The sequence below is a fragment of the Callospermophilus lateralis genome, chromosome 1 (assembly GCF_048772815.1).
Source record: "Callospermophilus lateralis isolate mCalLat2 chromosome 1, mCalLat2.hap1, whole genome shotgun sequence".
NCBI classification, from domain to species: Eukaryota; Metazoa; Chordata; class Mammalia; order Rodentia; family Sciuridae; genus Callospermophilus; species Callospermophilus lateralis.
In genome coordinates this window covers 85,796,960-85,820,616 of record NC_135305.1, presented here as the reverse complement: position 1 = coordinate 85,820,616, position 23,657 = coordinate 85,796,960, and the positions used below count along the sequence as shown (strand labels likewise).

General features: G+C 42.7%; 1 protein-coding gene across 1 annotated transcript in view; it reads right to left on the bottom strand.

Moving 5' to 3' along the window:
- Nucleotides 1-23,657, bottom strand: part of Chn2 (chimerin 2) — a 264,189-nt gene that overhangs the window by 86,994 nt on the left and 153,538 nt on the right. The window contains exons 4-6 of the mRNA XM_076863644.2: nt 22,665-22,696; nt 18,738-18,851; nt 16,783-17,068 (exon numbers count right to left, since the gene is read on the bottom strand). Coding sequence (XP_076719759.1) covers nt 16,783-17,068; nt 18,738-18,851; nt 22,665-22,696 — 432 coding nt within the window. The remainder of the gene's footprint in view (nt 1-16,782; nt 17,069-18,737; nt 18,852-22,664; nt 22,697-23,657) is intronic.

The following is a 23,657-nucleotide window of genomic DNA, read 5'->3' as shown; positions in this document are numbered from 1 at the left end:
CACATACATGGATGAGTCCTGCTCCCTTCTGCTTTCTCCTCCAATAGCCATTCCTAATTGTCAGCTTACCTTCTCTGAGCTAGAATGCTCCTGCTCAAGAAAGTCACTCTCCACTTTGGAGATGAGGAACCAGAGCTGAAGTTGGTGCAGTTTGGTTGTCCCCAATTATCACTTCTCTCAGGTGGGGTTAGCATGGCAGGAGCAGAAGTATTTGAAACTCAATGATTTTTAACCAGTAGCCTCAACTTCCTCTTTATACAAAACCTTTTACCAGCTCTGCCTTGAATTTCACTCCCTTCTGGAGCCTTTTCCCTGGTGACACTCCTCAGAAGTGGTAAATCAGCCTAAACACAGAAAGGGGAGTCTCCCCTGAACACACTGAAGATCTGAACCAACCCCAGCAGAGGCAACTCTGCGATGGGTCCTCCACAGGCCGGTTTTGCCCACCCTCTAGTGACTGTAGCAGAACAATAGTCACTGTGGGAGAAGAGCACCCACCTTGACCTTCACTGAAACTATGAAAGAGGTATTGGGCCCATTTGCTCCTCTAGATTGAAATTGTTAAACTTTTATTTTTACAGTGGCAAAAAACATACAAGATAAAAATTTTCCCCTGCCTGCCTCCCTCCCTCCCTTCCTTCCTTCCCTCCCTGCATCCTTCAATAAGCATTAAGTATCTCCTAAGTATGTCTTTCTGCTGCAGGAAGTGCTGTGGAATTGAGGAGGACACAGCCCTTGACCCTGAGTGTCTGAGAACCCAGCATGGAAGAGCAGCAGAGCAGGATTCCCCCAGGGGGGCTGCTGGGAAGCAGGCACAGGTGAGGCCTCCCAGGAACACAAAGGAAGGAGGAGAAAGCCAGGGCAGCTCCAGAAAGGGCTGGGAGTTTCTCCTGTGGTGGTGGCCAGCTTGCTCTATGTTGGTACCCTGGGGTGTCAGAGGGCCAAGGCAGCCTGGGATCTCTGTCTGTCAGGGCTGGCGGGGCTGGGGGGTGTGGGCAAGGGCAGGGGGTGGAAACCATTTCTGACTGTGGTGCACACAGTGAGTTACCACCCGTAGGGTCACCGGGTGCCCTCAAAGTCAGGGTGAGGATGTAGGGGCCACAGCCACACTCACAGAGTGCCCATCATGGGCCAAGACTGGTCCCGGGGCTTCATCTGCATTAACTTGGTCACCAGCAATCTCCAGGGAGATAGGTCTGATTATAATCACATGTGGCAACTGACACACAAGTGGCCTATCAAGGGCCCCACAGACTCTGGCACTGGACCCTGCGCTTAGCCATCCTGTACACCACCTCTGCAAGGAGAAGCTCTTCAGTGGCCATTGGCAAGATTCATGCTATGTGAAAACAATAAACATTTATGGAACATTTATGATGCAGTTGGCTTATATTCGAGGAAAGTAAATATGAAGAATGCTAAAATGTATTATGTATGCACACACGTACATAGAAGCACACGTAACATACACATACACATATGTAAAATTATATATTACATACCATCAATTATTTTTGCCCTAGTTCTAGAGTTTCTATATATACTTAATCATATTAGCTGACTGTAGTTTCAAAAAACACCCAGAACTACTGTAGCAGCAATGGTGGGGAAGGGTCTGGAAATGTGGATATTAACAAGCCTTTCAGGTGATTTGTCAGGTACACTAAAATGTGAGAACCATCAGACTAAGGAAGATTGATCAGCAGTAGTGATCGCTGACCTCTTTTTATTCCATTTTAAGTGTACACTTTTATCAACTTGAAGGAAAACCTTTGTACTCTTAAGTTCTGTTTCCATTTCAATATTCTTTAAACCATTTAAATTAGTGAATAACATTTTCATAGATATTAAAGGTTAGGATTTGGGAAGTCCAGGTTAATGAGTTTTTTTATTTCATTACCAAATTCAACACAGATCATTTTAAAGCTCACAGCTCTTCTAAGAAAGGTATGTGCTATATTTTTCCTTTGCAGGTGGGAGGTAGAAAAAGGAGGAGCACACACTAACTCATTTAATGAACACTTACTTGGGTCTGGGTCTGAGGGTTGTGGCTTTGGAAAAGAGAACAGATGAGCCCTTTGAGCTAGGGCAGCTCTGTGGGGCTCTGTTCATCCACAGGAGCACAGCACGTGCATTGGGTTCTCTCCCAACCTGACCCAAACCTAGTAAAACTTGTGAAAAACAATTCAGCAAACTTAAGCCTTCAAAGTTAGGATGATGAGGATGATAATGAACTTTAGCATACACTTATGGTTTAAAAATGGAAAAGGATGATTGGCTTTGGTCACACTGTCATTATTTAAAAACCTGCCCATGGCTACTGGCTTTTGGTCACACTGTCATTATTTAAAAACCTGCCTACGGCTACATGGAGAAGTCTCATTATCACTACTTCTACCCCTACCACACCTGGTCTCCTGCCACTCCAACTTATCTGCTCCATCATGCCACCTTCAATCCACCTTTCTAGGAAGCTACCTGGGGGCAGCTCCTCCAAACTTCCAGGCTTTCAGCCTAAACTTTGAAGCTTGCTCTCCGCGGCCTTCTCGTGCTCACCCATTTCAGCAGCCTCTGCTCTTGCCTGCCTGGTCTTCCGTTCAGCAGCCCACCACCCAGGTTCATCCACACTACTCCCTACTCTAGAGGGGCCTTCTCCGAGGACATGGTCTGCTTTCTTTAAGAACCCCATTAGGGCTCCTCTGGCTACAGGAAACGGAAACTCCACACAAGTTAGTGCTGGGTCAAAGACAAAGCAAAATGGGTTGGCCTCTAAAACCAAGGATGGAACTGCTCTTGGTCCTGCCTCCTCCTGTGGCTTTGTTCTCAGCCAGACTCGCCAAGTGTTGGCCACATGGCCGCTCTCCCTCCATGTTTGGGCAAGTCCAGGCAAAAACCCAGGGGCTGGCTGACTATGCTTCTGCCTCTGGCCCATCCTGAGCTAGTTGCTCTAAGCACAGTCGGCCTGTATCTCCAGAGAACAGTACTTGGCACAGATTAGGTGCTCAATAAATAGTTAATTGTTATTATCATTTATTATTGATAATTAAGCATGAATGAATTCATGAGCAAACCCTCCCAGTAGAGTGTGCTAAGGGCAAGGAGAACTCTAAGTGACAGGTGGCAGCCCAAGGTCGGGACCTTGAAGGAAGGCTTGGGCAAGGTTAGGGAAGACTTTTCAGGGAGGGAATGGCCAGGGTTTGGTCTGCAATGACAGGTAGGAGTTCCTCAAACAAGGACAAGGGGCTGGGTAAGAGGTGGGGGAGAAGCACTGCAAAGAGTTGGAGGAGGCTGTGTGTGTTGGGGGAGCTAGGCTCAAAACCAGGGCTAGACTCACAAAACCTTCATTGGTCACATGTGGCCTCTAGAATGCAGATGGGAAGAGGAAGTACTATAGACGAGAGTGAACCGATGTGCATGTGTGTGCAGGGTGACAGGAACAAGGTCATTGTGGGCCACACTGAGAGCTCATTCTCAGATAGATGGGAGCTACTGAAGAGTCTCTCGACTAAGGATGGCCAGGGGTTTGGGTTCCAGTCACCTGCCAGTGGGGTGGTTATGAACATATTACTTCAGGCACCCCGATTCCTCCCTCTCTGAGCTGATGGGAGGGCAGAGAGCACAACCAACCAAAAGCCATACCCCGCTGAGCCTGGCATGTGATAGACACCCAATGAACATTAGCGTTTCTTCCTTTCCTTGTGACCTGGTTAATTTTTACATTTGACTTACCAGAGGGGAAAAAACATTCAGTAAATTGAAAACTCCTCGTGTATAATTGTACAGTCCCAGAGTTTACCGGGTGATTCAAAGCCAAGGAAAGGGAGAACTGGGTCAGGACTTACTGCCTAACGTTCAGCAGTGTTAGTATGGCTTCAATGTCTTCTCATCCCTATTTGTTCCATCATGATTGGAAGAAGTGAGGAGCATGCTTGTTGTGGAAGACAGGCATCTCACACTTGTCACTTTGGGATTTGGTGAAGGTATAAGAGCTTTACAAATTTGCTGGTTCCTTTTAAAATTCATATAGCTCAAGGCTAAAAATGCACACAGGGATATTCTTTTAGAAATCACAGAGATAGGCATCTTTCTCCAGATTGAACACTTCTTAAAGAATTCCCTTAGCCATATGTATTCATTCATAAGAACAAATTAGTCAAGAGTGGAAGCTTAGAATCAGGCCACAGAGACAATGAATGCTGATATTTGAGGAGGGAAATAATTCCCAATATAATGTTTTGTTTAGAAGCTTTAAAACGAGAAATTAAAAAACCCAATCTGTTTCCTTTGTCAATGTGGTGTAACGGAAAGGACAGCATGACCTGCCAGTTACTAGCTACATGACCTAAGGCAAGTCACGTGGCTTCCCTAAGATTCAGCTCTCTCACTCCTTCACTGGTAAAGAGAAAAATCTAAATTTAAAGGTTGTTGTGAGACTGAATGAAACAATGTAGTTTATGATGGATTAAAAACTATGAGATACTGGGTAAGTGTAAAGTTCTTTTCGTGGGGATAATTATACATTTCCTAAAATTATTCAGGGTTAAACACAACAGAAATCTCTTATATCATAATTTTAAAAAAAATGGAATTTATATATACTGTGGTAAAACATAACTGCCTGCCTTTACTCTGTTAATTCTGGGATATACTGAACCTAGAATGCTGTCTTATTTCTGACTCACAACTTGAGTATTAAAGAAGGATCTGTTGCAAATGATGGTGACTGGACTTCTTGGATAATTTTCTAAGTCATACCAGAACAATAAAAATTGCATGTGTAAACTTTAACTTATTCTTCTGATGGCTGGACTTCATTAGGTTCATAAATAGGAACTTGGAACAAAGTGAAATATTAACCTTCTAGAAACTTCAAAGTGATTATGTATAAGGAGAGACAAAAATCAATGAGGACATTTATAAACTCACAGTAAAACCCAGCCAGACATGTCATTATTGAGAAATAAGTTACATCAGTTCTGCAACCTGTTTGAGGCAATGGAAACAAATAGCCTCAAATGTGGCCTTGATAGTGTCATTCCTGTTAATGTCTATGGAAATTACTCAGAAAACAAAACCCCTCTTCTTCCCCACATTTGATTTGAAAAAAAAAAAAAATTCCCAGAAATTCTTGTAGGCCAAGCCTTTACTTCATAGGCTACTGAGGGACTTTTGGCCCTTCTTTGAGGCCTGCAGGTTTCTAGCTTCTATCATCTCTTTACTGATGACCTGGGAGGTCCCATGTCCAACAGAGACATCTGCTGCATATGGAGCCATGTTTCTTTGTATTTTAAAAAATATTTACTGAAAATATCAAGTTGATAAGAATTCAGTTCATCAGAGTTGACTAGGACTCTTTAGCTTATTTGCCTTAATCTTATTTAAGAGCATTTAATTATTAAGAGGTTTACAAATATAATTCTACAGAGCTGGAGACAAAGAATAGGGGGGAGGTGTTCCAGATGTGGTTTCGGGGTTATTTCCATGTCTGTCTGGTAATCTGTACACTACATTCCTACCTATTTCGGTAAACACTAGATATCCCCTTGTCTGATTTAATAGCACCATTTTCAAGAAGGATAATGTGGATTATTTGATTAAACTAAAAATGAAACTGAATTGGAATAACTGAGCTTTCTCAAATCAAGTGAGTAGGATATTCAGGACAGAAGAGAGTGGTGAGAACTGACATGAGTCACAGTTCTGGTTAGGAAGACAGTGCAGTCAACATAAGTGCAACACAAGCGTTTCCTGGCCCAGCTCAAAGGCAAACCAGGAATGACCTGAAACATCCAGCAGAGGGCGCAGGCTTGCAAGAGCAGCTCTAGTAGAGGCTTAGCTTTGGATCTCAGAACTTAGTTTCACTCTCATGCTTCCATCTTCTGGCTCTACAGGGTGGTAGGAAAGCTTCAGCAACACGGGCTGTACTTCCAGTCAAGTCCAGCCAAGCAGGGGAAGGGTGAAAGGTCTTCTGAAACTTGCAATGACAGTCTAAAGTGTTTCATTAGCTCTGACTTGAACCAACCAGCCTCGAGTCACAATGCAACTCTGAAACCCAGCAGATTTTCTTCTGCCACAAGTTCTTAAACTGTAAGTGGGAGGGGAAGTGGCTCTAGGGACAATCTCCATAAAACAGTGTTTAGGCTCTGGGGATAAAAATGACAGCTATTCACTGTGGGGTGGAGGTAGGACTGATGTGTCCTGATTATATAAGTAAAGATGGTGGCAGGAGAAGTGCTGCAGAACAAGCTAGAGGGTGGTACCTGTGCTAAGGTAAAGAAAGAAAATACCAAGAGTCATTAAAATGGTGTCTCATCTACCAAGTTTAATGTCACCCTGAGCTTTGGGCCTGTTTCTCATATATACAGGGAAGAAAGTGAAACCTGTCTGGTGGCTTTTCCTTGGGCATACAGTCAGCCCTCTGTGTTGGTGGGTTCTGAATCCATGGATTCTGCCAACCCAAGATTGAAAATATGAGGAAAAAAACCCTGGGGCTGGGGTTGTGGCTCAGTGGCAGAGCACTTGCCTAGCATGCATGAGGTACTGGGTTCGATTCTCAGCACCGCATAGGAGTAAATAAGATGTATCAACAATTAAAAATAATTTAAAAATCTTGCATCTGTACTGAACATGTACACAGTATTTCTTCCCCAAGACAATACATTGTGGCAACTATTTACAAAGCACTTACATTGCATTGGTATCACCAGTAACCTAGTGATAATTTAAAGTACACAGTAGGGTGTGCATAGGTTATATGCAAATCTCATACCACTTCATATAAGGGAACATCCATAGAGTTTGGTATCTGTGGGGGTCCTGGATCCAATCCTGTGTGGATACTAGAGGAAAACTGTATACATTAGAATTACCTGGCAAGTTGTTTTCAAATGAGAGGCCCAGGCTCAGTTTTGTTGCCTACCTGCTGTTCAGAGCCACTGAAAAGAACGTTGAGGTCATACTCAGGGCAAACCCTCAGAGTTGGGTCCAGAATAGAATTTACTTCCCACTCTACCCAGTCTCTAGAGCTGGGCACGTGTCCTAGCTTTCAGCATCATTTGCCTCCTGCAGTCAGAGGTGATAAAAGTGACAGGGCTATTTTTCTCCAACATGCCCTGGAGATGCACACATACAGAGTTCTCTAAAGGGTGGACTCTTCTTTCATTGAGACTGCCTGGAACAGTAGTTCTCAAAGTGAGGGCCCACCAGTGTCCAGAGGAACCCAAGACACCTTCACAGAGACCATGATGTCTAAATTAATTTTATTAGTTGACTTTTTTAGTAATTGAAATGACAACTAATCTTTTAAGAAACTTCTGCTTGTAAATTTTGTTGTACTATATTTTTTAAAATATAGTAGAACAAAATAGACTAGAAACATTCGTCTCTTTTAAAATTCCATATCTAAGGCCAGAGCTGCTTCCCACACTTCCAACCAAACAATATATCATCATAGGTTGAATATAGGAGCAGATGTGCGAATCCAGCTGTCTCCTATTAAGTCAGAGACTAAGGAGATTTACAGAAAAATGTAAAAACTATCCAATATTCTGACTGCTTTTTCATTTTGGAAAACATGTTTTTTTTTTTTTTTTCCACAAAGTATGTTATTGAACACACAATGGTCATGTTACTCATGTTATGGGCTTGCTACTTTTTAACGAACTTGTAAATATTTTGTCAGCTTTGCTTTATAATATGGCAAATATGGATCTAGTTCACATAAACAAGAGCCCTTTGATGTCCTGAGTAAGTTGGAAGAGCATGAAGTGGCCCTGAGGAGAAGATCTGAGCATCTCTGGACTAGAGTCCCAGTGAGTCAGAGCCCAGGTGTCCCAGGCTTGCAGAGTTGCTCACTTTTCACAGAGAATGAGCACAAGATGCCAGAACAGACACCCCCCCACCTACTGCATAGCCTAATCTGTACTATAAAACCCGAGGAAATGGGAACGATTCAACGAGTTCATTGCTGAAAATTTGTTCTTGCTCATTACTCCCACATCTGTTAGGTTTGGTCCTTTGAGACTGTCACCAGCGTGTAATTTTCCCCTAGGCCACAAGATGGCAATGTTGCACACAAAATAGCAGGGCTACCTGTTCCTGTAGATTTGGATAAGGAGGGTTTGGCTCATTTTACATCAACACACACTGAACATATTAGAATAACTTCCCTTTTGTTCCCATAAAGTGGTGAGGACACTAATAGTGAGAGATTAGTGAACACAGTTGCTTTCCAATGTAATCTACTGGACAAGATGACCTAACTAATATTTATAGTTTTTCTCATAGAGTGGGGGGGGGAGGTGTCTCAATTTTGGCTATAAATTGGAATCACTAGTAGCATCTAAAATCCAGATATCCAGGCCTTGTACCAAGTAGTTAAATCTAGATTTCTGAGCACAGGCCCAGGAATGATTTGTATTTGTTTTTTAATCTCCTACATGAATTCCAGTGTGCAGCCAAGAGTAAGAGTTACAGTCCTATAAACTTTGTCACTAAGAAACCACCAGCCTGGCCCCTATTGAAGGGACACTGACTTTTCCTTGTTCCTTCAGTGAATTCTCTAAATCCTTGCTCCAGTTAACTATTTCCCATCATTTAAAATTTAGCCAATAATTTGGGGAAAGGAGCCAAGCATGTTCTGCAGGAACTCAGATATCCATAACCACCAGAGTTATCATCTGAAACATGTTCTCATGTAGGGGTTTGAACTCATATGAAGAGGCACTCCTAGTGCCAGTCTAAGCTAGTATATGAGAGTCTCAGAAATATCACAAGCATGGGTAAGTTGAGAGCTACACTCTGTTAGAAGACAATGTCCCCTGAATGTCTGATAACCTTCACCTCCTCATCTCACTTTTAATCTAACCCAGGTCCACAGACCCTGATCAAATCACCTGGGGAGTCTTAAAAATGCAGATACTTGAACTTCACCAGTGGAGACCTAGATGCCTTAGGTCAGGAGGGGCTGAACATGGGTCTATTTCATAAGCTCCCAAGTGATTCTAACCTGCAGCCAGTTTGAGAACAACCACCAATCAAATCAGCTACAGCTCAGCCTGGGTGATAAATCCCACATCATTAGGGGTTTTGGATATAAAATAATGCCTGGCAAAACCTGGTTTCATGAGGAAATGTAATCTAAGTTCAAATCCATTCTTACAGCATTCTATCCCATTCCATTTTATGACTGTGTATATGTGAGGGTAGGAAGATGGATGGCTGCAGTCATTACTGTACCTGTCACTTTTACTAGCTAAGTTATGCTCATCTTCATTTATCCTTGACTCCCGAGAAAAGACTGGTTATGTCAGTTACATATTATTTCCAAAGGACCTCCTGCAGAGAAAATCTACAGGTTTTCCAGACTCTGTAATATCAGTGTATCTTATTCACCTCTTCAATTACATTAACAATTCAGTCTCTTTCTTTGGGAAATGAATGCAGCACCTCTACCTGGTAGAGGGCATTTGCCAGCACCATGTGTGAATTTTAATGAAGACACAAAGCCCTTCCATCATCCAAGACCCAGATGCCCTCCACAGCAACATAGTTGTGGGATCCACCCCCCAAAACGAGCTATGCTATCATTGTGAAAGAATACCCATCTGGCTTTCAAACTTGGTTAACTTTACATAGGTGATGAGAGCAATGCTAACTGAGTAGGACAACTTATAGGTACCCAGGCTGTGTTCTAACCACACCTTGCACTAGTATCCTCTGCTTCATCTGCCCTCTTAAATTCATTCTCTGTCCTGCCTTCATTCTGGAACAGGGAGGCTGTCCCCTGTAGACTGCACACCAGCTCCTTAGCTCTCCGGTTTCTGCTGAGATTGACCAATGGGAGGCACAGGCAGATCAAAGGGTAGGAGGAGAGAGATTAAGTCAGTTTCTCTTCAATAGGGGCCAGGCTGATGGTTTCTCTCTAGGGTGGTGCAGGAGTTCAGGACTGTGGAGGGCTCCCTCTACCTTTCCTGAAACTCTGATAACCCTCTTGCCTTCCCTCTTCCTGAAGCACAGGGGTGGTGGCCACTTCTGATGGTGCAGGCCCCTAGGGAAGCTCCCTTGTTAAACAAATAATCGCCAAAATCCCAGCTGAATGTGCCTTGCATTTCCTGCTGGAACACCTTCCAGAAAACTGCTGTCTGAATTCATTTTTCACTTCCCAGTGATTCATACAGGAGTCATGCAGGTATAACTTGCAAGCTCAGAGATCTTTAAGATAACTTCTGAGTTTGCATTCACAATTTTTTCCCTTCCATTTGAACCTCCTAGATGTCCTTGAAATATTTTTTATGCTACTGAACCAGATATCTCAATTGTCCTATAACAAAAAAGGGATTGTTCAAGAGGATCTTGAGATTCCCTTTGTCTTCCAGGCTCTGACTTCCCATGATGCTACAGTGCATCCTTGGTCAGATTTCAGCCAGTGGAGGAAAGAGCTTGCCACAAGAGAAAGGGTGGGAGACAATGACATACCCTCCAGGTAAATCTGAGATACACTGTCCTCTAAGGTGAACTTGGAGCAACTGATCACATTTTTAAGTTTTCCATGGTGCATCAGCCAAACAGTGTTTAGAGATGCACTCTTGATGTGCTGGTGCTGCGGTAAAGACACATCAGTGTCTAGAAGGCTCATGGTTTCTGAAGGTGAACCAAGACAGATGCCCAAGAATGTGTGTGTGTGTGTGTATGGGGGAGTCTGGCCACTTCCCTCACCTCCAATCTTTAGGTGGAGATCAAAGCAGAAGGACCTTGGTGTGAAGTAAAATCACGTATTCATAAAACATCTGAAGAAACTCATAGGAGCAATTGGCATGCAACCTATCTTTATATATTTTCCCTGCCTGTGAGTTCAGCCCTCCATTTTATGGAGGTCTGCCACCACCGAGCACATGTAATAAAATGTCCAAACCCTCTTCCCTGAGTCCTTTGAGTTCTTTAGCATCAGAACATAGTGCTGGGGTCTTTGCAGACATGGAGCTGAACTGCTGACTCTGAGCAGTTGCCTCTGCCTATAATTGGTCAACCTTTAGTGGAGGAGAAAAATAGCCAAACCTCAGGTTCTCAAACTGCATGCAAAGTACCACCTGAGGTTTGTGAAAACACTGGCTGGCAGGGGCCACCCCTGGAGTACCTACCTGATCCAGTGGCTCCGGGATGGGACTTGAGCACATGCATTTCTAACCAGCATCTCACATGCTGAAGGTCCCTGAGGGCCACACTTTAACCATTGATTTAAACAGCTACTTGGACAAAACATGCTAAAGGATCATAAAGATTATGTGCTAAATGTTGGGTGGGTGTTTGTTAGATGGGACTGGGCCCCCGCAGATTGTATTAAAGAGAGAAGTAGCTGTGCTGGCCTTCAAAGGGCAAACCGGTGTCTACAAATCATAGTAGGGGGATGCATTTCAGACAGGTGGCACAGAGCAAAGTGAAGTGAGGGACAGAAAGGGCAGAGCCACAGGAGAAATGCTGGGAAAGGTGGGGCTGGATTGAGAAGGGATGCCCCTCACCACCTCCTAACCACTGTCTGTCTACCTCAGGGTGAGGCTCTGGGATTCTCTTGGGGGAATCTGTTTTTGAGGCATTTTTCTGCCAGGAATGGATGCGGGAGCCCACTAGATTCTCCAGATTCCCCTGTGCACCTTGGAAATGGGAGGGGCTTGACAGCTCAGGGCATCCTCTCAGCCAACACAGAAAAGAGGTGACAGCTAAGCACCGCCCCTTCAGTTCCTCCCAAGACCTGTTCTCATGGCCCCTTACAAGAAGACCATCTTGACAACTTGATGCACAATCATACTCTCCTCTCAGTTTAGCTGTTTGACTCACCCTGACCTTGACCCTTCCCTCCTGCTTAGGGCATACCTTCCCACATTAACCTCTGTGCCAGGCCCTACTCTCATGCTCTACTTTCCAAGGAACCCAGGCTCAGACAGGCTGCAAATATCATGCTGAGGACTCTGAACTTTGTTCTGTAGACAAAGCAAATCAGCATTTTGCCAAGATTAAAACAACACTGAAACACTCTCCTGAGCTAAGAGTCACCCGGGGCGCTAGCCATTAAGTTCCATCATGGGATTGGGGAATATAACTCAGGTTGATCTAAACCTGCTACTGAGTATTCCATTGACCAATCAGGCTGGGCATTCATTCCTGAGCGTGGCCATTGCCACCTGTTCAAGGGCAGTGCAGGAAAATGTAGTATCTCTCTACACAAAGATATCTGGATGGGTTAACTGGATCATATGGTGGGAACTGGGAAATAAGCAAGGAAAGGATTACTCTAGATAAAAAGGTTACTGCTCCATGAAAGAGTTCATCTGTAAAGGAGGACACCCTGAAGAGGTGGAAAGATTCTGTAGCCAGAAAAGGCAGCTCACCTTGGTTTGCAGTAGAAGAGTGGAAACCTAAGAGGGCTTCGCTGCTTGCTATAAGAAAGCAAGAGGGACCTGGGGATTGGTCAGACAGCAGCTGGGGCATGCTGGAGGGGAGGGGAAATGGGAGGTGGGCTGAGAGTGTCCTGGGAGAGCACAGTGAGGAGTCTGGGTGGGCAGTGGGAGTGCCAGGGAGGCAGCTGCAGCCAACACATCTCAAGGGACAGTCATGTCACACACTTTTTTATGTGGCCATTTCCGCTTTGTGCTATAATTACCCTCTTCCAGCTCCTAACCTTTAGTGAAAGTCTCTAAACACAAACTCTCTGTGAGGGATGGCAGAACCAGTCTGGTTGCAGAGTGCTGGAACTGATCTGGGGTGGTGGGGAGAAGAGGGGGGACAGAAAGTTTGCTTTAACATATGTGATTTAAGATATAATAAATTCTTTTTTTCCTTTTCTGATTTTTTGAGTAGATACTACAGGTATCATGATGCAAAATTCAAAAAGTATCAAATAGGATCAGGGAAAATTTTCCTTTCCAACTTACCCCTTTCAAATACCCTCTGCCCCTCCCTATAGTCAACCAATGACACTAATTCTTGTATTCTTCAAAGGAAGTTTTATGATCTGCCAGGAAAGGACATATATACAATAAATTTTTCTCCTAATTTACACAAAATATACATACTGTACATACATATGATATCACAAGTTGCTTTTTTCATTTCTGGCCAGGGGATCTTTTGATTTCAGCCTATGTCAGGATTCTCATTCTTTTCCAGGTGTTGCATGGCATTCTGTTACAGGAAGGTGCCATAATTCATTGAAGAGCCCTGAGTTGATTGGTATTTAGGTTGTTTTCTAACTTTGGCTGCTGTAAAACATAGTGAAGTGAGTGGATACAATATGATACAAACTGAGCAATCCTAATCTAAAAATCTGATATCCAAAACTTCAAAATCCCGTGTGGGTCAGGTTCCTCATCTTGCCTTTGGATTTCAGATTTTCAGATTATGGATGGGCAATTGATATAGTTTATGTAAGGATTCTGAAATCTAAAAGGCTCCAAAATCTGAAATACTATTTTGGATAAAGGATATTCAATTCATATATTTTAAAATGCATTTTATTATATCAAAGGTACAGATGTTTTTTTCCCAGTAAAACATAAATGCACTTTAATATGGAAACCCTATTTAATTAATATAAGTGTGCTGTTGAAAACATTATTTGTCACATGTTTGGTTCAGTAGGAAAGTTTAAAAAGTTAGTTCATATGCCTGGGAATGGCAGTGTGTTTTCAAACACAAATCATGTAAAGACAGTGATTTTTAGCATGGTGGATGTAGAATGGCCAAAACCAAGGATATTTACTTAATGCAATAAAGGCAATCAGGACTGAATGAGGCCCAGCTGCTCAGTAGATTTAAGACGCTCCAAACTTGGAATTAGAAAGCCTGGGTTTGATTCCTCATCCTGCCTCTGTGAACATTTTAGTGAAATGGAGATGGTATTTCCCGCCTATGAACCTAGCTAAGCAGTTCCAAGGATAAAATGGGTAATTATTTCACATATGTGAAATCTGTTTATGAACTATAAATGTCTGAACCAATGTTAAATCCTGTTGTTACTCTTACATTGCTCACAGCAATTTGTGAAGGTCAGTAGATAATCCAGCTTCAGAATAAATTCTAAATACTTGGCATATAGGAAATTGTACCAGACATAAGCATTTTAATTAAATACACCAAATAGTGGTTCTTACACATCATAATGTTTTAAAAACCAATTAAAAAGAGAATCAGAAAGGAAACCAATTGCGATTGGCTAACCATTGCTAATTTTTTTTTGCATCTTCCCCATGTCCCCATCTCATCCACAGTTATTACAATCAAGTTCACTGCTAACACTCTTGACAGCAGATAAATCTGGAAACCACTCAAATCCGATGGAGTAAGTAACATCTTTGTGCCAATTAGCACTGTTAATGTTCTTGGATTCACCGATAACAGTCTCTCTGGATTCATTTGGAAATGGTCAATAAAATGAACGGGGGAACATTTGAGTAATCTGGAAACAGAAATGGTGTGTTTTGTATTTAAGAAATATTGAGAAATCTACCCATTTTACTCATTAAAACGTTCAAGATGCACCATCACTGAAGCAGATAAGTACCCCAGGCTCTTCTCAGTCAATCCATTCAAGTTTCCAGTAGCTCTTCTCTAGTCCCTGCCTTCACGGCAACAAGCCATTGACCTACCCTTAAGGGACACACAATTTCTGGCAAGACTGGGACTTTTAATAATTCCACTTGTCAATACCAGTCAGAGAGAAACAGATGGGATTTCTACCAAGTTACTAAACAAACTACTAACAAAATGAGTGGCTGCCAGCAAGTGACCAGACCCAGTGTCCAGAGTATTCCCCAGGAAAGCCAGATATCACATCATTAGTGTCCAAGAAAATCCACACTGATGGCACCTGTCCATCAAAGCACTTGCTGAATTTGAACTTCTTCTTTCCATATTTTCTTTATTTGCCTTAATTTTCCCCAAAGATGAAAGTAGACTGCGTAACACATTCAACACGATTATGAATCTGATTATTCATCTCCTCCACTTTTTAAAAATGAAGACAAAATATCTATAGAAAAGAGTATGTTTCGTGGTACTAATTTCACAATAGCAGTATCAGAAATATCAGCTTCTATGGAGCAAACGTTCCTCTCAGGGGAGGACAATGATCTAGAAGGATCAGTTCCAACATCCAGGATCTAAGCTTCCATCCCCAACATGGAAGGGGTGGCCTCTCTCCCCACCTCTTTTCCTTGACGAGTTCTGTTGCACAACCTGCCATTTGTAATAGATTGCTTTTCCTGGTGGCACTGCTCTCTGATTCAGAAATATAAACACCACTTCAGAGATTTATTTTATAATTCATCTTCTGCTTTGTCAGGGCCAGGAAGGTCAGCTTCCAGATTTTCTATTCGAAGTTACTTTTGAACAGATTTTGCAGACAGACTAAGGAAGGGCTCTTGTCTGTACCAGAACAAACTCAGAAAGTTGGGGACTCAAGTTTCTCCTCTCTCTAGTTAAAATGCAAACAATCAGCAACGCTACAATTTCCCAGATCTTTTTTTTTTTTTTTTTTTTTTTTTTATTAAAGAATACACAGGTGCTGTGGAGACACTGAGGTTATAAAAAGAAAATGGCAAATTATTTTTTCATGGGCCAGCTGCTCAGCTGATGTGATTCTGGGGAAGGCTCTCTTCTGAAGCGCAATTAGCAAATCAATTAACATCATCCCTCTCTGCCAACAGGTCCACCGCTGCCTCCCTCTGCCCTCTCCATCTCAGGGCTTTCTGGTGAATCTCCAAGGATGATGCAGATGCCCAGTCAGTCAACCTGAGGTTTCTTTACCTTCCACCAACCCAGGACAACAGGGGGCCAGTTCTGGTTTAATTAACAATTAGCAACCACCAGAAGGAGCAGTGCTCGCCATTTTGCCTGGCTTATTTATCTCTGTACCAGTCCTACCTTGCTGTAGAAGCAGGACTCAGCACAGACTCAGTGCGGGTGACGGTGTGGCTGGCTGACACTTTCATTCAGTCAAAGCAGATGGTCCCCAAAGGGGCACATCCCAAGAATCTGCAAGGAAACTGTGGCGATGTCTTTCAAACAGCAACTTACTGAGGGTGAAAGTCAGACCTCCACCATGTCCTGCTATGACACTCCCAGTTCACACTGTCACCCACTCAGGGCTTTTCCAATCCCTAGCTGAGTATGATAATGCTCATCTGCGGTGGGGGACAGCCTGTCTTTCTAAGCCTCCCAGGGATAGCTATTGTGACTGCTAATGGGCCAGGATTGGTTGGCATTTTTCATTTTGCAGTTTTAGGGAATGAATCCAGAGCCTCACACATGCTAGTCAAATGCTCTACCACGGAGCTACACCCTCAACTCAAGGCTCATGGATGGTCATTCAGCCCTAAGAGAGGCAAACACAACTATGCATTTGGCTTGCTGGGCAGAGCTAGAGATGGAACCAGTGATATCTCAAATGGCAACTAGAAATATGCTTCATCCTGATGGTTCACCATTAAACATTATTTTTTACTTTCAAACTCCAAATAAATTAAAAAAACAATTGTGTGTCAAGTCCTGGCTCTGACTGTATGTGTATGAGCAAATCATTTAACATTTCTGGACCTCTGTTTCCTCACCTGACAAATGAGGAGGTTGAGCTGGAAGATTTCTAAGGTCCCTTTGGAGCAAGAATTCTAGAGTTCTTTGGGTGGAGCTGGGTCTCCTCCAACATTTTGGTAAATCACATCTACCATGAACCACTTTCTTATTCAGCACAAACCAAGAACAGAAAGATTGCTTCTTTCAAACACAGCTCACCTTTTCTACTGGTGTGTGCTCTTCATTCATGACGTTCGTTTTTCTTGATTCATTTTTAGACCTGCTCAGCCTTCTGGACACCTTTTCTCTGAGTAGAGTGGCGTACCCAATGTGTTCGTAGATGGGATTTGTGGTCATCTTGGAAATGTATTCGGCAGCTTTTGTTTCTATGTACAGCGTTATAAGGCCATCAGTCACCAGGTCATGAATGGATTCGAACCTCTTCTCACCCACAAAGTGTTTCCCATCGTGGAAGAGCCGGTAGTTTAAGGTCTGATTTCCAAACCTGCCCCAAGAGAACAAGGGATCACAGCAGTGAGAGAACAGGAACAGTTGAGGAACAGTGACAGCCTCAGCACAGGCCTAAGCACTTCACATTTAATGATCTCAGAGACCCTTCCAGGTGGGTTCAGTTTCTGTCCCTACTTGACAGCAGAGGTGACTGAGGCCTGAAAAGTTGGGGTTACTGGCTGGAGGTTTCTTTCATGTCTGGGGTGAGGTGGAGGTCGGATTTAACCCCACATAGTCATTTGGGGTCACTTTTCCTATAAGTCACACAGGCCATTAAGTCAGAGCATTCTCATCTGTAAAAGTCAAGGGTGGCACCTAATTTACAGATATCTTACCTATAAAATACTTTAATGGGAATTGGCAATTACCTCTGCAAGCAATGCCACCACCACTCACCCTGATGTTCACTTATTATTACATCTTTGACCACCACCAGCACAGCACCCACAGTTAGTGCAGGAAAAGAGAGATAACAGAGGTGAGCTTAGAGTACAACCATTACTGGCATCCCAGCAACCTCACCTATGGGGTCCCCTCCCTTTATCCCTGGCTGTTCCCTAAGGACCTAATCCTTCATCTCACAGCTCCTGCTGGGTTCCCCACAGGAACTGCCAGCTCTTGCTGCTCAGATGCTGGAAGATGGGAAAGTACTTGGCATACCTAGAGCACCTGATAGCTTTTGAAGTTCTCTTCACCGTTACCTCACTTCAGATGTGTTCTAGACATGCCCAGTTGCGACTTGGATAGTTTCTTTCCAAGGCCACGATATTGAGGTGGTGCCCTGAATACACACCCATTTGTGGACTGGCCTGGGATGTATGTCCACTGCTCCCATTCCTTCTATGGGAAAGGCCTTCCAATCCCAAAGAGTTCAGAGTGAATTTATGGAAGACAATCTGATTCTGGAATTGGACACCTCCCCCAAACCTCACCAGGATTGTGGTGAGGATTAAATGGATAAAATATTTGATCAAGTTATGGAGAGGCAATAAATAAATATTGCCTTTCAATACTAATAATGTAAAAGACTCAGGAGAACCCTGCTCTGCTAGTGTGTTGGCATACAGTTTCGGGACTACCTCATGATAACTTTGGGGGTCAAGGTGATCCCTGAGATAGCCAAGTGTACAAACAAGGCCCAGCAGGTCTTATCAGGCCTGCACATGGTTGGACAAGGGCTGCTAGGAACTGAGACCTTGCTCTGTCAACTAGCTCAATGTCTCAGGTAGAAGTAGCTGTAGGAACACTAATTTTCCAGATAATTCTCTAGGGTGCTCTGTGTCCATAAACAGAACCCCTGTGTTCATACCTGATAACTCCATAGCATCTGTGGCCAAGAAAATTTACATGAATTCCTTTGATACATCGCTGTTGCTTTGTAACAAAGTAAAAATAAAAAGTAAATGGTACAGAGAGAGTGACTGTCTATGGGAACTGAAATTCTGTTTGGGATAACAGAAAAATTCTGGAAATGGATGGTGGGGATTTGGTTGAACAATATTGAGAAAGTACTTAATGCTACTGAACTGTAGTCTTATAAAGAGTAACAATGGTAAGTGATCAATTCTATGTCATGCATATTTTACCAGAATTTTTAAAAATGGGAAAAGCATAAGTAAAACCACTTAGGAAGCCATGTGAACAATGAGTGAAGCACAGCTCACCTTAGAGCCAACGTGTAGCATCCTGGCTGCCGCTGGCTTTCTCGGAGGATGTAGGCACCCTCCACGCCTCCGAGGAGCTCATCTGCCTGCTCCCGGGAGATGATTCCGTGAAACCTGGGGGAACAAGACCACCAAGTGCTAAGTAGAGATCCAGAGTTAAGCTTAAAAGGATGTGAAGGCCACCCAGAATCTACAACTCCCACTGGATGGAGAGGGGCATGGCTAGTGCACATCTGGAAGACCCACTAGGACTCACCCCCCAGCCTGCTTCAAACAGGTAATAAGTATTCAAGGAGGCAAGCAAGGAAGGGCAGCCAGTCCACCTGGCTTTCTGCTATTGTCTTTGATCATAAGCTGAAACTAAAAGTTGAAACAAAAAGCCAGGTTAGAGCTCTCTTTTTAACCATGGGGAATAACAAAAGAGCAATTACCAATTTAGCTCTCAGCTCAAACACAGAGAACTATGTGTTATCCTGATTGCAAATGAACACTTATTGATTAGCAACCTGCTTGCTTCAGGTGCTGGGCATTGTTAATTCTGGAGGCTTATTTTCTGGAAAGATGTGCTGGCTATAATCAACATCCTTCCAGTCCTTTGGTCCTTTGCATTTTGAGAGTAAATCGCTTAGGGATGTGTTTGGAAAATGTACCTTTTTAAATTTTTTTAAGGTAACATTTATCTTCTTTTTCTACCATTAAAAAAAAATAATAAAAACGCATGTAGAAAATGTGGGTTATCCAGGAGGATTTTGGGCTTGGTCAATGACTGCGTGGATCTTGGAGGCTATTGTCTGAGAATGGACAGCAGTCAGGGAGGGAGGGGGTGAGGTGGGGGTTGGCTCAGGCACCAGACTCTTTCCCTGCTATCTTTAAGCAGAGACGGCTGTTCATCCCTATTCCATCCAAGGAATAGGGATAGAATAGAGGAAGGTGGGCTGGGGTGAGGGGTAAGGACAAGGCCCAGGGACTCCAGGCTCCTGGGAGAGGGACCAACATCTCTTTCTAGGATTAACTAATCTTGGAGAATTGAGGAATAAATCAGAGAAGTAATTTTCCGAACCAAGAAAATCATCCTTACATTCTTGGAAGGGAGAGAGGGGAAAGGGAAAGTCCGCTAGACACGTTTTGTTTCTACTCCCCCAGAAATGCAAAGATCAAGTATCAGGACAATGTAGTAGGGCAGCATTTTTTTTTTTTTTTTTGGTGGTGGTGAGGGGGATGCCTGCCACAGTATACATTTCCTAATTGCCTCTATTCTTTCAAAGTAGACCTTCTAAGTTTACACCTTTGTCCTGGGGAGCATGGCCAGAGGAGGCTACGGCTCTAAGTTCCCAAAGTGGCTCTTATGTCTAATGCAGTGATAGCTTGGGGGAGAGGGGTTTCCTGGCTTCCTAAATCCTGCTTTTAAATCTCAAGAGTCAGAGCCTGGAGGTCTGGGAGCAGTGCTTTTCTGGACTGAGGATGAAAGTGCTGTGACATTAAGAGGGATCCTCCTGCCCAAAAGGAGACCAATGTCCCTAGTCTTGAGGTGGGGAGAGGTGGAAGATTTTACAGAGCCAGCTCATGGGGGTCTAGGCAGGCCCTGCACAGTATGGATGGAAATGGAGCTGGCAGGTCAGATTATGGGGATCCTGGAGCAGAGGTGTTTGGGACTTTTATTGTAAATGAGGCCATTGGACCCTGCAAAGCTTGTGGTGAAGCTGCCTGTGAGGCATGAACTGGGGCAAAGAGATCTGAGGGTGACCTCATAGGTGAGAGAGACAGGGGATGGGAAGACAGAGGTGGGAGGAAGATGGATAGGGACAGGCAGGGGACATTGGAAAGTTTCCTACAAAATAATCAGAAAGTTCAAAAAGCTGGTGTCAGAAGGTTTGAGGTTGGGAAGTCCAGGATACACCTAAGGCAGGACAGAGGTGACCACAATAGAATGAGGCACACACAGAGTGGGGCACAGGGACCTGGCATCCTGCCCTGGGGGAGAAGGGCAGGAGAAAGGGAAGAAGAGGGTCTGGAGTTGGCAATTCATGTGAAAGCAGCTACATTTTAACTCCCCTGGATGGACAAGCTGAAGTGATCACTAGCAGCACACGAACACTGGAACACTGTCAAGAACTGAGTTAAATCCAATCGTTCAAAAGGAGAAAATGACTGTGTTGTGTCCCTGAAGATCCACTCTGTGGCTCATTGTCCCCTTTATGCATGGTTTCAAAAAGCCCAAGTATCTGCAATGTATGGACATTGTACTATAGACCAGAAAGAAAGAGATGAAGGGAAAAGGGGAACAATGATTCTCTTTTGTCATGGGGCTCTGGGTGTTTTTCTACTGTCTGTTTTCCTATCGTTTTAATTTTTCCAAAGTATTAACGTATTGAATTTTTAAAAACAAAAGTAATACCTGTGCATAGTTGGAAAATTTAAACATTCAAATGTTGAAAGGCACAAGTGTTGAAATGTACAAAAGAAATAAAATTTTTAACAGGACTGAAGCGAGGATTCTCTTTCCCTAAAAGTATCCATTGTTAAGAATTTCTTGTGATTCATTCACAAGAGATATGCACGGGCATTTCCTGAATACAGCATCTATTAATTTCTGAGTGGAAGACGAGAGGAAAAAAACAAGCAAAGAATCTGAAGGTTTTAGGTTAATTCTCCTCTAATACAAAATGTTCCTTTTTGTGGTTAAGGAAATGGTTCTTCGGTCTCCTCTCTCTTTATAGATTTTAATGTACTTGGGGTTGAACATGTGAACTAAAGGATTATTCAACCAAACTTTGACACAAAAAAAGAAAATGCCCAATTGAGTACCTTTTGGAATTCATGTGCAAAATTGTGCATGGTAGGGTTTCATTTTCTCCTTCTTAAAATTCTATTTGCAAGCAAAACACAAATCCCTATATTGAGAAAGATAGTCATGCTACAACGTAGACTAGACGTTAGGGACGTAGGGGTGGATGTGCGTTCCTGAGCAGGTATTTTGGGAGGGGCTGGCCTAATTCCCAAAGCTTGGCAAAGAAAGTTCTGAAATGCAGCTGTGGCAATTAGGAAGGAACATTGAGCTGGGGTCACTAATAGGGTCATTAATCATGAAGATGAGGCTTTGATAGATGAGGGAATAACAGGGGAAAGGTCTTAAATGGGCTGGGAGAGCTTGGGAGGTGGACTTGAAAGAAACCTCACTTCATCACGCCTCCAGGTTGAACATGGGAAGAAAAGTAACCCGTGCATCTCTTCTCCCCCAACACCCTCTCCCTATTAGGTATTTGACCCGTCATAGTCCTAGACTGCAAATTATTTTTATGGTCATGCATACTGGCTTTGCTTCTTCCACAAATTTGTTTGCATATTTGTTTCCGAGAAAGTGAAACAAGAGTTAGAATAAAAAAGCGAAAAAAAAGGGAGGGAGAAAAATTTTGGTGTTGAAGCAATCTGGTTAATAAATCTAAGTGGGGAGCAATCACTACTTTGGTTTTTACGAGCTGCAGGGAAATGGGGTGCCTTTTCTGACCACTACATTCATAAGGGACATGAAAGGAAAGAATTCAGCTGCAGTGTATGGTCTTTGACACCCCAAATGTTTATATTGTATCCAGGTAGACAGTGAAATAAAACCCTAACAGAGAGCCTCAATTATGAAAAATGCTGCCTTACATTTCAAGTACTCGCCAGGCACTCGAAAGCTGCTTTTGTGGAGAGAATGGCAGCGTGAGACGCTTTCCCTCCCACCTTAATGGAAACCAAGTACCTGAGTGTTATAAAGAAGATTCAATACAAAGGAGTCTGATTGCATTTATTCTTATTATGAAACTCATGCACAATGGACATGTGATGAAGATCATATATTAGAGGATTTTTAATATTTAATATTTAAAAGACACATGAAGTGACTACTTATTAAATTATTAAAACAAAGAATAGTATGATACATACTCTCTTCCATAATATTTTGGTCTGTTTTCCACCTATATTAAAAAGAAGAAAAATATTAATAATGTATTTGAATTCAAATCAGCTAGATAAAAATGCTATTCAAATAAACAGAATGGGAGTCCCAAAAGTAATTTTGTTACAGATTTTATTCCCCAAATCAGAAATCCACGAAGCTATGGAGTTAATCAACACATTCCACTATCTTGGGGTAGGAATGATCCAGATTTATTACATTTCTCTACTCATTAGGCTCATTTCCTTCCCAAACGTAATCACCAATAAAAAAATTTTCAGAGGAAAGAGTGATTTTTTTTTAATATTAAGGAATTTATAAAGATATTATAAGGTTTCATCTTAACAGGCAAAACAAATATTTCTATCATGAATAAAACTTCATTTATTTCAATCTTTATATAATTGTTTTGTTATGCATTTATTTATAAAAAAAACTAAGGAATTCACATGGATTAAAAAGTAAAGAAGCTTAATTTGGACTCTTTCCAAATAACATCAATATTCCAACATTCTAATTTTTTTAACAAATGGCTAATGAGCTGAAATTCCTTTGACACCAGAGGTACAGGATACAGAGGACAAGATTCACATCTTTAAAAATATCAAACTTCCGGAAAAGACTTTTTGATCACAGCTTTAGTCATGGGGTTATCATACTGAATTTTGACCCCATGTATGGGTAATCCCCATTCGTAGGTACTTTCCTAAATGAATTCTCATGTTTGGCTTTTGCTCTACTCTAACTCCAGGAACACTGGAAATGTAGTTGAACCACATTAAGTTTTGGATTTTTATTGATGGTTGTACATATGACAGCAGGTTTATGTTTATTCATTGGAGTTGAGTATGGGCCTGGCAGATATTTTGTCTACAGTTATTTCCAGTTATAATCAAATGGGCTGTTTTCTCAGCAGGACTCATGAACAGGCGCAGTGGTGATATTTCAAGTGCTGGGCAGTTTCCTGGTCTACCTCCATC